The sequence below is a fragment of the Dromiciops gliroides genome, chromosome 2 (genome assembly GCF_019393635.1).
Source record: "Dromiciops gliroides isolate mDroGli1 chromosome 2, mDroGli1.pri, whole genome shotgun sequence".
NCBI classification, from domain to species: Eukaryota; Metazoa; Chordata; class Mammalia; order Microbiotheria; family Microbiotheriidae; genus Dromiciops; species Dromiciops gliroides.
Window position 1 is genome coordinate 108273004 of NC_057862.1, and position 17466 is coordinate 108290469.

General features: G+C 38.3%; 1 protein-coding gene across 1 annotated transcript in view; it reads left to right on the plus strand.

The window, feature by feature from the left end:
• The window catches only part of LOC122738364 (cilia- and flagella-associated protein 43-like), a 123070-nt gene extending 109619 nt beyond the window's left edge, over positions 1 to 13451 (plus strand). The window contains exons 36-40 of the mRNA XM_043980409.1: positions 422 to 581; positions 9142 to 9306; positions 11251 to 11331; positions 12715 to 12868; positions 13285 to 13451. Of these exons, the coding sequence (XP_043836344.1) occupies positions 422 to 581; positions 9142 to 9306; positions 11251 to 11331; positions 12715 to 12868; positions 13285 to 13451 (727 nt within the window). The remainder of the gene's footprint in view (positions 1 to 421; positions 582 to 9141; positions 9307 to 11250; positions 11332 to 12714; positions 12869 to 13284) is intronic.
• The last annotated feature ends 4015 nt before the right edge of the window (positions 13452 to 17466 follow it).

A 17466-nucleotide genomic window follows, 5' to 3' on the forward strand; every position in this document is an offset into this window, starting at 1 on the left:
CAGCTAGTAAGTGTTAAGTGTCTGAGGCCGGATTTGAACTCAGGTACTCCTGACTCCAGGGCCAGTGCTCTATCCACTGAGCCACCTAGCTGCCCCAGATGTTTTTTTTTAAGGCAATTGGAGTTAAGTGATTTGCCCAGGGTCGCACAGTTAGTAAGAGTCTGAGGTCAAATTTGAACTCAGGTACTCCCAACTTCAGGGTGAATGCTCTATCTACTGCACCATCTAGCTACCCCAAAGCAGACAACATGGACATATATAGTATATAAAAGACTTACGACAAAAAAAACTACAGCGTAGCCTTGGAAAGACTTGCATGCTTTATTCTCATTTACTATTATTCTCATTTACTTACTAAATTACATATAAAACAAATAGAGAGCAACAACTACAACTTGTTTCTTATTTTTTTCCATCTTAGATTACGGAAGGATAAAGCTAATTATGAAACAGATTTGACAGTTCAATTCCTGCTTAAACAAGGGCAAGTGGAAACAGAAAATTTCCATTTTCTGTTAGACTACTCTGACTCTGTTATTATTACCAGGAGTATAATTGAGGATCTGAATAATTCAATCCGGGTAATTATGAATTTTCAGGAGGAGAAAACACTCTAATTGCTATATGAAATAAAAATAATGTTTTTGCTTGTTTAATTTCCACCTTTCTCCCTTCTGTTTTATTTTTTTTTAATTTTCATTGCTACCTTTTGTTTTTACATCACTTTCATTTCTGAATACACCTCACCCTCCCCACCTAGTGATCCATCCTATGTAATAGACTTAAAAAGGAAGAGGGGATAAAAATTAGTCAAGCAAAACTAAACAGATCAATAATATGCAGTATATACAATGTATTGCACCCATATTTGTCCACTTCTGCAAAGAAGAGATGGCGGTACATTTCCTCAGTTCATCTCTAGGGCAAATGGCTATTGTAATCATACAGCATTCAATTTCCCCTTTTTGTTCTTTCCAATTGTGTTGTGATTTCCGGGTTCTACTTGTCTCACTCTGCATCTATTTATATAGCTCTTCCCCACCATTCCTTGAACACTTCATATTCATTATTTCTTAGGGAATAACAATATACATTCATGGGCCAAAATTTGATTAGCTACTTCTTAATCTTATTTTGTTTCCATCTTACTTTGTTTCTAGTTCTTTGCTACCAGAAAAAGTCTTGACATTAATATTTTGGTGTATTTAAGAGTTTTCTTTATAACTTTGACATCCTAATTGCATTGGTTCATACAAAAGCTTTTAAATTTGCACCACCAAAATTGTCTATTATCTTTTGTGATCATTTTGTTTGAGGAAATACTCTTCTCCTAGATATTGCTGGAAAAAAAACAATCTGATCTCATTTTCTTCTAATTGTTTAAATGATGTTACTTTTAATGCAAGTCACATATGCATTTTGATCTTATAAATGATATGATGTTGATCTAAATCTAATTTTTGTCAAACTGCTTTTCAGTTTTCCCAGAAGTTCTTGTTGAATAGGGTGTTCTCTTCCCCCAAGTAATTTGTGTTCTCAGGTTTATTGGATTTAATTGTTTCTAATTCTTCCATATCTTCTTTGATCTACTTTTTTCTTCTTTTAATTGTATAATCTCAAGTCCGGAAGTACTATTCCCCTTTCATTCCCCATTTTTAATTTCCCTTGAGATTCTAGACCTTTTCTCTCCTCCAAGTAGAATTTGTTATTATTTTGTCTAGTTCTATAAAGTAGTCCCTTAAGAGGTTTAGCACTGCATCTACAAATTAATTTAGGTAGTATCATTATTGTGCAGTTTTGGTTTAGTTTCCTGATATTTTCCTTTGAGATTCTCACCCCAGTTATTAAAAATTCAGGAAAATACACCAATATGTGATTGTTTGTAAGCGGAAATAAGAGAAAGGAGAATTATTAAGTGATGGAAATGTGCTAGTTATGGTTCAAATTCTTTCCAGTTTAAGGTTTAAGAACTTTCATGAAGGAAGAACCAGACAACAACTGCAGTCCCATCCCACTATTTACATTTCCCCAGAGTTGGAGGTCCTTTGAGGGTCAACTCAATGACTGTATATTTTCCATCTAGATATAGGAGGGAACAGATAAAGAAGGGTAATAAGAAGCAACTGGACAGGGATAAAGAAATTAATATAGTCTAGTTCTCTCTTTGCTTTGTTCTAGCCTTTAGTACTGAAAACATTCTGCTTATAGCTGACACTGCTGGAATCAGTGGCTACTGGGTTTTTTGTTGTTGTTTGTTTATTTGTTTTTGTTTTTTGGGGCAGTGAGGGTTAAGTGACTTTCCCAGGGTCACACAGCTAGTAAGTGTTAAGTGTCTGAGGCCAGATTTGAACTCAGGTCCTCCTGAATCCAGGGCTGGTGCTTAGTGGCTACTGTTTTGAAGCATAAAAAAAGTAGAGGGGAATATTTAGCAAGAAGTAATTGTTTTTCTAGACTTTTTCTTGAAGCAAAATTATTATAAAAATATATTTTTTGCAAAAATGTATGAGAAAATACTTGAGTAAATATGGTGATCGACTTTCTAAGATTAATTTTTAATTCATTGTTATCCTGCTAACCAATATGGGACATTTGTAGTCTCTTCCCATTTATCAATTGATAATCTTCACTCTGATATATATAAGATATGGAGTGTGAAATATGTGACGGCTGGTATTTCTTAATCTAAAATCAGAAAGTAGTAGAATAGAATAGGTAGAATCAAAGGAAATAAGTCAGAGATACACTTTTTATTAAAGTGTTCCCTAATGGTTTGCAATACTGAAGCATACAGAATGAATACTATGGTAATTTTTTACATAATTCCACATGTATCATCTGTATCTGATTGCTTACCACCACAGGAAGGTGGGAGGGGAGGGAAGGAAGGAGGGATAGAATTTGGAACTCAACAGTTTAAATAAAAACGTTTATTATTTTTAAAAAATACTAATGAGGCCTAGAGTAATAGGACAAGGCTCTAAGTTGTGGAAACAAAGCCCAGTTGCATTGGGCTTTGTTATGATTACCTGACTGATTGCGATGAAATAGGGAAACTGATTCCTCTCATTTCAGCCCTTGCCGCCCTATGCCCCACAATGACTTATTGATACTTCAATATTCGATGCATCTGTGATCTCACTGATGTGGGTACTCCTTCCAAAAGTACAAGCCATTGCAAACCACTCATGCCTTCTAATCCTGGCACATCTTGTCCATGTACTCTGGTTAATAGCCCACAGGAAGTAGACCCATCATTCTGGTAGTCACCCAGACTCATTGATATTGCATAGCTACTAATGGAACTCATGGGCTGCCCTTTAATATTCCTCACTCTTGCCATGACTGTCCTTCCTACTTCCTTTTCCAGACAGTCATTCAATAAGCATTAAATATCCTCTATGTGCCAGGCACTATTCTAAATGCTGGGGATACCAAGAAAGGCAAAAGATAGTACCTGCCCTTGAGGAATTCACAATTTAATGGGGGAGACAACATGCAAACACCTATGTACAAGCAAACTATATACAGAATAAATAGGAAATAATTGGAAGAGGGAAGATACCAGAATTAAGAAGGATTAGGAAAAGCTTTCTGTAAAAGGTGGGTTTGAAAGAAGCCAAAGGAAACCAGGAGGCAGACATGAAGAGGAAGAGCATTCCAGGCATGGGGGACAAGCAGAGGAAATGCCTAGAACCAAGAGGAGGGTCTTGTTCATGGAACAGGAAGGACGCCAGAGTCTCTGTTATCAGAAAGCAGGGGGAGGGCCAGAGTGTAGGTATCAAAAGACTGGAAAGAGGGAGGGGCGGGAAAGGGCCTAAGGATATGAAGGACTTTGAACACCAAAACAGGATTTGGTATCTAATCTTGGAGGTATGATGTTTAAAATCTAAATTGTTGTGATCGCCTTAAATTAGAAGCTTTAGCACCAGTCTTTGGGCATTAAACATTTATTAAAGCATACAGGTCTTCACATGGAGTTCAGAAAGTTAAGAAAAGGCCTATCTAGCCTAGAGTTCCAGCCTGGTCGGGTTCTTCCTCAAGTCCTCTGCCAGGAGCCTGCTTTAATCACAAACTCCCCTCAAACTAAGTGTGTAGAAGCTTTTTATAGGTCCAGAGCATGGGTGGTCCTTACACACTGCTTCAGGCTGATGGGTTGGCATCATCCAAATTCATTGGTTTTGGAGGTGTTCTCAAGTTGAGTTCACAGTCTAGCTTCTGAGAACAATACCTTCTTAAGGGCTAGCCAGGTGTGATTACAATCTAGTTAACTTGAAGTAGGCTAATCAGCAGTCAATCACTCTCACTTAATTCAATCAGTTTAGATTAATCTCCAGGTGGGCCTTTGAGTATCTGCCAAATCCCATTATTTTATCACAGAGGTGATAGGGAACTACTGTAGTTTATAGAGTATGGGGGTGACATGTCAGATCAGTGCTTTAGGAAAATCACTTTGGTAGCTGAATGGAACACATGGACTAGAGTTGAGGAGAGACTTGTGGTAGGCACACCAACCTGAAAGTTATAGCAATAGTTCAGGCATTGGAGATAATGGAGATGGAGACACACACCCAGGGTGGGGGCAGTATCCTAGGAGAAAAGGGGGCATATTTGATAGATATTGTAGATATGGAATCAATAGATCTTGGGAGCAGATTGGATATGGAGGGTGAGAGAGTAAAGAGTTAAGGATGACACTTAGGTTTTGTTTCTAGGGGACTGAAAGGATGGTGGTGCCCTTGACAGTAATAAGGAAGTTTGAAAGGGAGGAGGGTTTAGGGGGAAAGAAGAGTCCAGTTTTGGACATGCTGAGTTTAAGATGCTACTAGACATCCAGATCAAGATTTCTGAAAGGCAGTTGGAGATGTGAGATCTGAGGCCAGATAAGTAGGTTTTAGAATCATCACCAAAAAGATGGTGATTAAATCCATGGGAGCTGATGAGATCACCCAGTAGAGTACGATGGAGGGAGAAAAGAAGAGGGCCCAAGACAGAAGAGCCCTTTAGGACACCAATGGTTAGTGGTCATGACCTGGATGGGGATCTGGCAAAGAAGATAGGTAGAAGGAGAACTAGGAAGAGTAGTGTCCCAAAAACCTAGAGAGAAAAGAGTATTAAGGAGAAGAGGATGATTAAAAATTTCAAAGGCTGCAGAGAAGTCTGGAAGAATGAGGATAGAGAAAATGACATGACTTAGCAATCAGGAGGTCATTGGTAACTTTGGAGAGAGCAGTTTCCGTGAATGATGAGGTCAGAAGCAGAATTGTAGGGGGTTAAGAGAGGAGAGGAAAAAGAGGCAACTATTGTACTCGGCCTTTTCAAGAAGTTTAGCTACAAAGGTCAGAAGATATATAGGTTGATGGTTAGCAAGGATGGAAGGTCAAGTGAGGGTTTTTGAGGTTGAGGGAGACATGGGCATATTTATAGTTATCAGGGAAGTAGACGACAGACACGTAGAGATTGAAGTTAAGAGAAGGGCTTGAGACAGGATAGAATGTGATCAATTATGCAGGAAGAAGGGGTTTAACTTGGCAAGGAGTAGGGCCCACCTCTTCATGTGAGACAGGTGAAAGAAGAAAAGAGTGGCAGAAAGCACCTGAGTGATATGAGAGGGAGCTCTCAGCAAATTGCCTCAATTTTTTCAAGAAAATATGAGGCAAGATTGTTAGCAGGAGGGGTGAGGCATAGAAGGGGTGAAAAACAGTTTGGAAAAGGTGTGGAGGGGAATAAATGTATCTAATGCTACTATATGTCAGGCCCTGTGCTAAGTAAATTTTACAAATATTTCAAATGATAATTTGAGACTGGAAAAATAAGTTGACAAGGGCAGTATGGAAGGATTAAATAGCAGCAGTGAGTAACATAAATTTGTAGTGGGCCCAGTCTGAACATTTGCATGATTTTCTCCAACTTCATTCAGCAGCATGTGTGTAGGTGTGAAAGCAGTAGATATAGGGAGTGATCCAAGGCTTGGCAGGGCACATTTAATAATATGATAAAGGGGTAAGGAGCACAAAAGTAGAAAACAATGTAGAATTGAACCAGTTTATCAAGGGGTCAAGATGGGGAAAAGAGGAGAGTGGAAAGTGCAGGAGAGATGGCTTGGGAAAGAAATCAGGGGTCAAGGGATTGGAGGTCACATTGTAGACAAAGAATAGGGTTTGCTATGGGAAGGCACAGGGGCATTTGGAAAGTGGATAGATTGTGATAAGATAAGGGGATTTCAGAGTTCTTGAATATGGAGGTGGGATATTTGTAGGTGATGACAAAATCAAGGGCATGACCATCTTTGTGTGTGGCAGAGATAGTCATGGAAAAGTGAATAGGTTGAGGGCGTTTGAAGGAGTATCAATGTGTATGTTAAAATCCCTCAGTATAAAGGCAGGAACTGGGGAGGAGAGAAAAATTGTAAGCCAGATATTGAACTCATTGAGGAAAGAAGGGGAGTGACTTGAGAATTTGTAAACAATAATTCCTAGGATTCTAATTGATTGGAAGATACAGATTGTATAGATCTCAAAGGAGGAGAGGTTACTACATGGTGGTGGTAGGAGAGAATCTGGAAGTGGTAGTGGGGAGCCAAGATTATTCTAATTCTCCTATCTCAACCAGTGAGGTGAGGAAATGAGTGAAAGTGAAGTCAGTACTGGAAGGGGTAGGCTGTTCTTAGGAGGGAGTCAAATCTTAGTGAATGCCAAAAGATGGAAGGACAGAAGAGGAAAAGATTTAAAATGAAGGCAAGTTTGTTGTCACAGAGCAGGAATTGCAGAGGGCACGGTGGGAGGGGTAGGTAGGTGGCACTTGGTTAGGACTTTGGGGTGGGAGGGGTGAGGGAGCTGGGAATAAGGAATCATGTACTGGGGGGTGGGGAATGGGGTTGGAATGACCCAGAGGAGTTCAGAATCGTTGAGATTTGTGGCCATAGTATCAGGTATGTTAATCTTTAAATGGGAGGCTGGAAATCAGGCAGAAAACACCCCCAGCAGGATGGAAGGGTCATGGTGAGATGGAAGGCCTCTTTTCTCCTCTCCTCCTCCCTTTGAGAGCTGGAGACCAGGCAGGAGATGCAAGGCAGGTCCAATCCCATGCTGCCTTGGCTCTTCCTCCCCACTCAGGGGCGGGCACAGGAGAGAGAGGGGGCTGGTAACGTGTGAGGTTGAACTTTACCCCTCCTGGAGAAGGCTGGAGAAAGGTCAAGGGCAGCAGGAGACAGAAGTCATGCCTGGCCCAGTGCTGCCTGTCCTTGCCCTTTCCTCAGTGTCATACAAGCCCCCCGACACCTTTTAATCACTAATAATATGCTGCAGCATCTTCACACTCAGTGGGGCGCTCTTCAGTAATCCACTAGGGAATTGTAAGGAAACTGATTGACAGCCATATGGCATCACAAGAAGAGGGATCTTTGTTTGAGGAAAGCATTTGAGGTCACTAAAAGCACAGCAGTTTTCCAAAGGTAATCCATCTTACTCTTTTTTCCTATTTAATGCCAAGCCCAGCTCATTGCCACAACTTAATATTGGTTCATGATATTTTTACAGATCTGGAGTCAGGAAGACCTGAGTTCAAATCTAGCCTCAGACACTCACTGTGTGACACTGGGCTAGTCTCTTAGACTCTCTCTCAGTTCCCTCACCTATAAAAAGTCAATAAGCATTTATTAATCAGTACCTTCTACATAGCAGGCACTGTGCTAAGTGCTGGAAATACAACGAAAGGCAGGCAGGCCCTGCTTTTGAGTTTACCATTTAATCATGGGGGAGACAACATGCAAGCAACTATGTATAAACAAACTCTAAAAAGGATAAATAGGAAATAATTGACAGAAGGAAGGCACTGGAAATAAGAGGGATTGGGAAAAGACTTCCTGTAAAAGATAGAATTTTTGTTGGGACTTGAGAAGTCAGGGAATCTAGGAGGCAGAGGTGCAGAGCCAGAGAAAATGCCTAGAGCCAAGAGGTAGTGTCTTGTTTAGGGAACAGCCGTGAGGTCACTGTCACTGTACAAGATGGGGATGTATAAGGTGGAAGAAGGCTGAAAAGGGTGGAGGGTGGGAGGGAGGCTAAGAAGGGCTTTGAATGCCAAAGAGAGTATTTTCTATTTGATGCTGGAGGTGATGGGAAGCCACGGGAGTTTATTGAGTATGGGAGTTGCACTTTAGGAACATAATTTTAGTGGCTAAATGGAGGGAGGATGGACTAATACTAATACAAAGCCTCTCAGGATTGCTGGGAATATGATATATTGCATTCTGCAAACTTCAAGTGCCATATAAATGTTAGGTATTACTACATATCATAATGTACACAATAGGTCTTCTTCATCCACTTGTTTTTCCATAGTTCATAGTTGGGCCAAACTACTTTAAGTAATAGTGGATTTCACTTGGGAGATTTAGCAGAATCCCAGAGCTTGATGCAATCAAAACATGTCTTGTGAAAAAAAAGGAGCAACTGGAGAACCTCAGCATCTACACAGATCATTCTTCAGTTTGGGCTCTTTAATGGATATCCTCCGTGACAGTGGCAAACGGTGTTGTCATATACATCTTGCTTTATATCTCAGTTGATATTAAAAGTCAGAGGTTCAAAAAAAGGTCAGAAGTTCACTGTTATTGTCACAAATTATGTTATTACATATTTCAAGGAATTCAATATAATTCTTACTTGCATGGGAAGGTACCTTTCTTGAAGGTACCTTTAAGATTGCTTCTTATTTTTAATTTCTTTCCTTTTGTTTTTCATCCTGCTTGTCTTTTAGAAGTGGCACAGTAGATAGAGAGCTGGATCTTGAGTCAGAAAGACCTGAGTTCAAATCTAGTTTCACACACTTAACTAGCTGTGTAGCCCTGGGAAAGTAATTTAACTTGTCCGGCTCTGTTTCCTCATTTATTAAAAGGGGTGATAATAATATCTACCTCCCAGGGGTGTATGTGAGGATAAAATGAAATATTTGTAAGGCATTTTGCAAACCTTAGAGCACTATGCAAATGCTAACTATAATCCTCTTAGGGGATGTAATTTAACAAAGATCAGGTCTTTACCAACCCCCTCTAAAGAGTGACATTTTTATAACAGTATAATCATTTCTATGATGTGCAAAATTGTATAATCTAAACATTAGGATGTGTGATTTTTTTTTTGCAAGGCCCAAGGACAAAAGAAAGTCACCAACATGGTAGAAAATAAAAATTATCACAAAGGAATATTCCAGATTGAATGGGAACATAAAAAAATGGAGATGGAAATGGAAGATCTAAACCAAAAGGCTTGGGATGTTCAGATGCTGTTTTTTTCAAGAGCTCATCAGATGGTAAGTTACTCTTTTGAATACAGATCACTTTAAAAAATTATTCACATGGAGCCAGTAGCATTTTATAAAAAATTTTTTGAGTCTATAATTATCAATCAGCAAGTATTTATGAAGTGCCTACTATATGCCAGGCTGATACAAATACGGTAAATGAAACAACCTCTACTCAAAAGTAACTTCTATTCTAACCAGGTAGACTGCAGATACCTATGTAAATATGTACATATAGAGTAAATACAAAGTAGTTAAATACGCCATCGTTTAAAAGGTACGCTTTTAGCAAGGAAAGCTAGATTGGCTTCATTTTATATTAGGTGGTATTTGATATGTGAAAATGAAGAGGGAGGGTCGTCTAGGAGCGGGGAACAACTATTGTAAAGGTGTGGAGATAGGAAATGGAGTATCATATGTGAAGAACAGATAAGGCCAGTCACAGAATAAGAGAAAGTAAGGAATGTAACATGAGGCCAAAAAGGTTAGAGCAAGATCGTGAAAGGATTTGAAAGCTAAATAGAAGAGTCTCTAATTTATCCTGGAGGCTTCTGGAATTTACTGGGTAGGGAAGTGACATGGTCAGATCTGTACTTAAGGAAAACCATCTTTTGTAACTAGTGTGAAGGAGGATGGATTGGAAAGCTGAAAGACCAATTAGGAGGCCATGGCAATGGTCTAGGCAAGAGGTGATGAGGGCATAAGCTAAAGCGGGAGTTGTGTGAACAGAGAGGAGTCCGATTTGATTTGACAACTGATTATATTTGTGGGGTGAGAGGAAAGTAAGATTCAGTGAATAAATAAATATTAAGTACCTGCTATGTCCCAGGCCCTGTAATGTGCCCTGGGGATGGGAAGATAGGCAAAAGCCAGTTCCTACTCTTTAGGAGCAAAGACAACACATAAAAAGAAACTGTCAAGGGGAGATGGGGGAGAGGTATCTGGCCTAGGGGCATGTTGAAGTCCAGAGGAGTATAGCAATAGGGGAAATGATGAGATGGCCATCCTGCCCCCTCCTCAAATGGAGGATCTTGGAGGAGTTCTCCAATGCCCACTGTCTACCCTCTCCAATCAGAGGAAGGGAAGGGCCTCAGGGGCAGGGGGTACTGAGGTGTGAGTTTCAGAATCCGTGTGAGAGGGATATATGGATATGGCCCTCTACTGAGAGGGAAAATGCCCCCCCCCCTCGGCCTAGTGATCTGATCTCAAGGTCTTAGAAGCCTGCCTCTCTCTCTCTCTCTCTCTCTCTCTCTCTCAAAGAACAGGAAGCTTCTATTCCCCCTGATAAACATAGGCATATCAGCTTGAAAGTTGCTTCATAGGGTCTGCACAGAGATATTATGCAGACATGACAGAATGTTTGCTGAAACAGGAAATTTTGCAAAATAACCTATGGCTGGACCGCTAAGGTTGGAGCACTCTGACCTAGGAGAAGGATTTATTGCTGAACATATAGTTTCAACCTAATTACCATATCCTACTTAAAATAGATGTCTGTAAAGGGTATTAAAAACTGCTTGGTTTTATATTTCTGTGTGTCACACCTCCTGGTTGCCCCAGTGAGTGTGCTGCACCTTTCTTTCGAAAGAAATAAAATCAGTGTTTTGACCTCCCTTCTCCTCGAGTCTCGATTATGGGGTCAGTGGGTGTATTTCCCATCCCACTCACATGTGACCTCGCAAGATGGTAAGTTTCTTGAGACTCTAAAGATATCCTAGAGTAGAGTATGGTGGAAAATGAGGGCCAGGACTCAAGGGACACAGATTCAAGTGCAAATGGTTAAATACACATCACCATTACTAGACATACATCTAAGGAAGGTGGAAATAGGTCAAGGCAAACAAACGGCATTTTTGAATACAGAGCAGAATGACCCATAACCTGCTTATTAAAATAGGCAAAATAACCACGTGAACTTTACATCTGTTTTAATATGATCTTTCTTCCTCCTAGTACTTACAAGAAGAAGATCATGACCTCATGATTGGCTTCCAGATTTCTCTAATGGAGCAGACTATTGCTTCTATAGATAAAGTAAGATTCAACCTTACCAAATAGAAAACAAATTATGAAATGTCCTTAAATTAATACTTGTAATGGGTTTCAGGATGAATTAGAAATTTTAATTATGAGGAATCTAACTTCACTTCAATATTTATGATGCACCTAATATGTAAAATGTCCTTGGTTGCTGGGGAGACAAAGACAAAAAACAAAGCCATCCCTGCTTTCAAGGAGCATGTACTGGGGTGGGGGGTGGGGGGTAGGAAGGGGTGGAGATTCCATCTATTACCTATAAATAGCCACAAGGGAATCTGTGGCAAGTAAGGTTTCATGGAAGAGGCAGCTAAGTGAAGTACTAAAGATGAGGATTCTGGGAAGAAAATTAGGCATGAAGCCAATAAGGGGAAAAAAACCCCCAGAAGCCAAAGGTAGCATGTCCAATTTAGCTAGAATGTAGAAGGTATGGAGGGCAGTCTTTGTGATAAGACCTTAAATGCCAGCCTGAGTTCAGTTTGTCTTAGAAGCAGTAAAGGGGCTGCTGAAGGCTCTGGTTATTATTGCTGGTTTTTAGCATGGGAGCAACATCATTTTAGGAAGATTATTTGGCAGTTCCTATGTGGAGGCCTAAGAGGGGAAAATACCAAAAGCAAGGAGGCTAATCAGGGTGACTAGGAAGGAATGTGAATGAGGGTGGGTTGGGGGTGGAGTAAACTCTCTACCACCTTAAAGATATTAATTATATCCAGGTGGAAATGTCCAGCAGGCAAATGACAATGTGAGATTATGAGTACAGAAGAGATTAGGTCTGCTAATCTGCATAGAGTTCATAATTGAACCTATGGGAACAGAGAAGACCAAGGGGTAAAGTATAAACCATGCTTTCAGGGAGACAGAACAAAAGAGGAGAGAAGCAGAAAAAGAAACATCACAGATACCAAAGGAAGCAGCAGTATCCAAAAGAGGCTAATCAGCAGGGTCAAAAGTTGAAGAGAGGTCAAGGAGTACAATGAACAAGAAAAGTGATTATTAGCAACCTTTTGAGTAGAGGTGGGAGAAGAGGGAAGAGAACAAGAATGAAAGTGGTTGGGAAATAAGTGTAGAAAGTAGTGTGGGCAACTTTCTAGAAATTTTGCAGTGAAAAGAAAAAAGAGACACAGGACAGTAGCTTGCAGGGTCATATGAACTCTTATTGCTTCAAGTTCCAGGGTTATACAGAGCATTTTGATTGATATTATGTCAATGATAATTTATATATTTTATATATATGTATATATACACACACACACACACACATACATACATATATAAGAATATAGTTAAGCTTTGTAATAGTATTCTCACATAAGTTACAACATCTTTTTCAAACATGTTTTCTTGGGTGGGGGGATGATGTTGTCATTATAAAATTTTTAGACTCACAAAAAAGATGTAGAAGCCCAAAAACAGTTACTCAAGAAACTGAGAAAAGTCAACAATCTAAAAGATTTAGCAAATTATGCTCTAAGCTGCAATCTACATGAAGAGTTGGTGTGTATTGCTGAAAGAAAACACATCTGTCAATCAATTGGTAAGCCAATTTTTGCCAACCAGGGGATATGATAAAATTAACCTTCTTTCTTTTCTTTTTCTTTTCTTTTCTTTTCTTTTCTTTTCTTTTTTTTTTTTTTGGTGGGGCAATGAAGGTTAAGTGACTTGCCCAGGGTCACACAGCTAGTAAGTAGTGTCTGAGGCCAGACTCAGGTCTTCCTGAATCCAGGACCAGTGCTTTATCCACTGCACCACCTAACTGCCCCCAAAATTACCTTTCTATAGTTAAAAAGTTGGTTGGCAGATTTAAAAGCTGCACAGCAGTTTACCATTTTGTTATAGCAGTTCACAAAATTCTTGATATAGTTAAAAATTTTATTAATCCAGTCATAACAAATGACATTTCTTCAATATTTTAGACAGTAATCCCACTTTTCTGTTGTTGTTTTTAAACAGGGGTTAAGCTGACTTGTGAAAAGATTTCCAGGGAACGTTACGAGGCTACATTACAACAACAAAAGCTAATAGATATTTCAAAAGAGCAGTATGAACTAATTTCAATTTTACAGGCAGAGGTTGAAAGATTAAGAATGAAAACATTTCCTGCACTTATTCATATGTAGAAATACTGACAAAATATGTGAGGCAGAAGATAGCAGATATCATAAAGAAATCTCTGTTCTCAGGCATTTGAAATCCTTTTCTTCAGTGAGAGAAAAACTAAATACTGGGGTTTGTTTTTTCTTAAAATCTACCCTTAATTGAAATTATTTAGCTATTCCCAAAAGACTGTAAAAATGTAAATTCTGTACTTAATGAATAAAAGTGTTCAATAAAAAACCTATCAGTGTCTCAGATCTGCTAAGAAAGAAATTTAATTGTGCACACTTTTTAACCCAGAGATCTCAGTAAAAGGCATCAAGGCAGTAAATGGTAAAAAGTTTCCATATATACCAAAAATATTAGCATCACTTTTTGTAGCAGGGAAGAACAGAAAACAAAGTATATGTTTCAAGTGGGTGTGGACTATTGCTACACTGGAAGAAATGATGAATGTGAAAAAAAAAACAGAAAAGCAGGGAAAGATTTCTATTTTATGGTAAAAAGCGAAGTTAGCAGAGCCACAAAAACAGTCTACACTATAACTATAGCGATATCATTGGAAAGAACCAAATCAAGTGAATGTTGTGAAATGATGATGAAGCTGGGCCCCAAAAGAACAGAATGTACCTGGATCCTTTCATTGCAGTGATAGGTACTATGGATGTGGAAAACTGTCTATGTCAGATTAGATGATGTGTTGGTTAGTTTTCTGAACTGTTTTCATTATCCTCTGAGAGAGGTGAGAGAGTATATTGGAAAATGAAGGGGAAGTAAAACATAAGATATCAATAAAAAATAAATTTTAAAGACATCAGTGGGAAGTGGACAAGATCTATTTTATTCATTTACCCAAAAGAGACTTTCTCAAGTATGGTATAGAAATTAAATCAATTTTTCTTTTTTTTTTTAAATAGAAAAATGTGAGTTTTCTTTATTTGATAAACAAGAGAACACTTTTTTTTTGCCCATATCTAAAGGATAAACATTTTGGGGTTCTAATGCTTGTTTCTTTGTTGTTTTGATCTTTTATTTATTTTCAACTTTTTTTAAAATTCTCTCCCTCCCACAAATCCCTCCCCTACCCCACTGAGAAGGCAAGCAGTGATACACATTATACATGTGAAATCATATAAAACATATTTCCAGGTTAGTCATGTTACCAAAATAAAAAAAGCAAAAAAATAAAATGAGAAAATCATACTTCAGTTTGCCCTTAGAGTTCATCAGTTCTCTCTGTGGAAGTAGATAGCAATTTTCAACCCAAGTCCTTTCAAATTGTCTTAGATCATTGTATTGATCAGAATAACTAAGTCTTTTACAAGTGATAGCCTTTTAACATTGCTGTTACTGACAATCATATACCACAACTTGTTCAGCCATTCCCCAAGTGATGGACATCTCCTCTGTTTCCATTTTTTTGCCACCACAAAAAGAGTTGCTATAAATATTTTCTTTTTCTTTTATCTCTTTTGGATACAGACCTAGTAGTGGTATTGCTGGGCCAAAGGGTATGTATAGTTTTATAAACCTTTTGGCATAGTTCCTTTTGTTCTCCAGAATGATTGGACCAGTTCACAACTCCACCAACAGTTCCTTAATGTACCTATATCCCCACAAATAGCTGGAAAAATAAAAAAGAAAACAAACAAAATCATTAAAAAGCTACTGGGGGGGGGCAGCTAAGTGGTGCAGTGGATAAAACACTGGCCCTGGATTCAGGAAAACCTGAGTTCAAAACCGACCTCAGACACTTGACACTTACTAGCTGTGTGACCCTGGGCAAGTCACTTAACCCTCATTACTCCCCCCACCCCCCCCCCCAAAGTAGTAACAGGGAAGACTAAGACAAAACTCAGAAAATAACAATGTGAAAACAGTTATAAACAAAGCCTCAAAAAAAGGCTAACAGGACATAAGCCCAGCAAGAATTCTAGGAAGAGTTAAAGAGATAAGAGTGGTAGAGGAAAAATAAATGAGAGTGATGCAAGAAAATTATGAAAAGAGAATTAACAGCTTGGTAAAAGAGGCACACAAAATACCAAAGAAAATACCTTCAAAAACAGAATTGGCCTAATGGTAAAAGAGGTAAAAAATTCACTTTATTGCATCCCTTATAATTTCTCTTTCATATTTACCTTTTTATGCTTCTCTTGAGTCTTGTGTCTGAATGTCAACTCTTCATCTACCTTCGTTTTTTTTTTTTTAATTAGGAATGCTTGAAAGTTCTCTATTTCATTAAATATCCATTTCCCCATTCAGTTTTGCTGGGTAGGTTATTCTTATACCTCCTTTCCCTTCTAGAACATCATATTCCAAGTCTTCTTTTTTAATGTGGAAGCCACTAAATATTGTGTGATCTTTACCATGGCTCCACAATACTTGAACTGTTTCTTTCTGGCTACTTGAAGTATTTTCTCTTTGACCTGGAAGCTCTGGGATTTGGCTACAATATATCTGGGAATTTTAATTTTGGCATCCCTTTCAAGAGATAATCAGTGGATTTTTTCCATTTCTATTTTACTCTCTGTGTCTAAGATATCAAGGCACTTTTCCTTGATAATTTCTTGAAACATGATTTCCGGGCCTTTTTTTTAATGGCTTTGTGCTAGTTCAATAATTCTTAAATTATCTCTCCTTGATCTATTTTCCAGGTCAGTTTTTCAAATGAGATATTTCACATTTTCTTTTTTTTCATTCTCAACTGTTTTTTTGTTTCTTTGTCTCATGGAGTCATTAGCCTCCACTTGCCCAATTCTAATTGTTAAATAGTTATTTTCTTCAGTGAGCTTTTGGACCTTTTTTCCCATTTGGCTTATTTTACTTGTTAAGGTTTTTTGGGTTTTTTCCCCCAGTATTTTTTGTGCTTCTGGTCTTTTCATCAGAAATTTTGAAAGTCTCTTTCATTTAAAAAAAAAAAGTCTATTTCATTTAATATCCATTTTTCCCCCCTGAAGGATTATACTCAGTTTTGCTGGATAGGTGATTCTTGGTTGTAATCTTAGCTCCTTTGCCCCTGGAGTATCATATCCCAAGCCCTCCTCTGCTTTAACATAGAAGGCACTAAATTTCATGTGATACTGACTGTGGCTCCATAATGTTTGAATTGTTTCTGGCTGCTTGCAGTATTTTCTCCTTGACTGGGAGCTTTGGAATTGGCTATATTATTCCTGGGAATTTTCATTTTGGGATCTCCTTCAGGAGGTGATTGGTGGAATCTTTCGATTTCTATTTTACCCTCTCATTATAGAATATCAGGACAACTTTCCTTTATAATTTCTTGAAATATTATGTCCAGGCTATTTTTTTATCATGACTTTTGGGTAGTACAATAATTTTCTTTTTTTTTTTACATATAAGGTATATTATTTTTTCCATTACATGTAAAGATAGTTCTCAACTTTTGTTTATACAAGCTTTACAATTTCAGATTTTTCTCCCTCCCTCCCCTCCCTCCCCCCTCCCCTAGACAGCAGGTAATCTGATATAGGTTATATCTATATATCTATATACATATACATATATATAGATATATATCTACACACACACATATATATACACATAACATTAATCCTATTTTTGCATTAGTCCTGTTATAAGAGAAAAAATCAGATCAATGATGAAAAACCTCAAAATAGAAAAAAAAAACAGCACCAAAAACAAAAGAAATAGTATGGTTCATTCAACATCTATACTCCACAGTTCTTTTTTTTTTTTTTCTTGGATTTGGAGATCCTCTTCTATCATGAGTTCCCTGGAACTCTTCTGTACCATTGCATTGGTGAGAAGAATATAGTCCATCACAGTAGATCAACACTCAATGTTGATGATACTGTGTACAATGTTCTTCTGGTTCTGCTCATCTCACTCATCATCAGCTCACACAAGACCCTCCAGGTTTCTCTGAACTCCTCCTGCTCATCATTTCTTACAGCACAATAGTATTCCATTGTATTCATATACCACAACTTGTCCAGCCATTCCCCAATTGATGGGCACCCCCTCAACTTCCAATTCCTTGCTACCACGTAAAGAGCA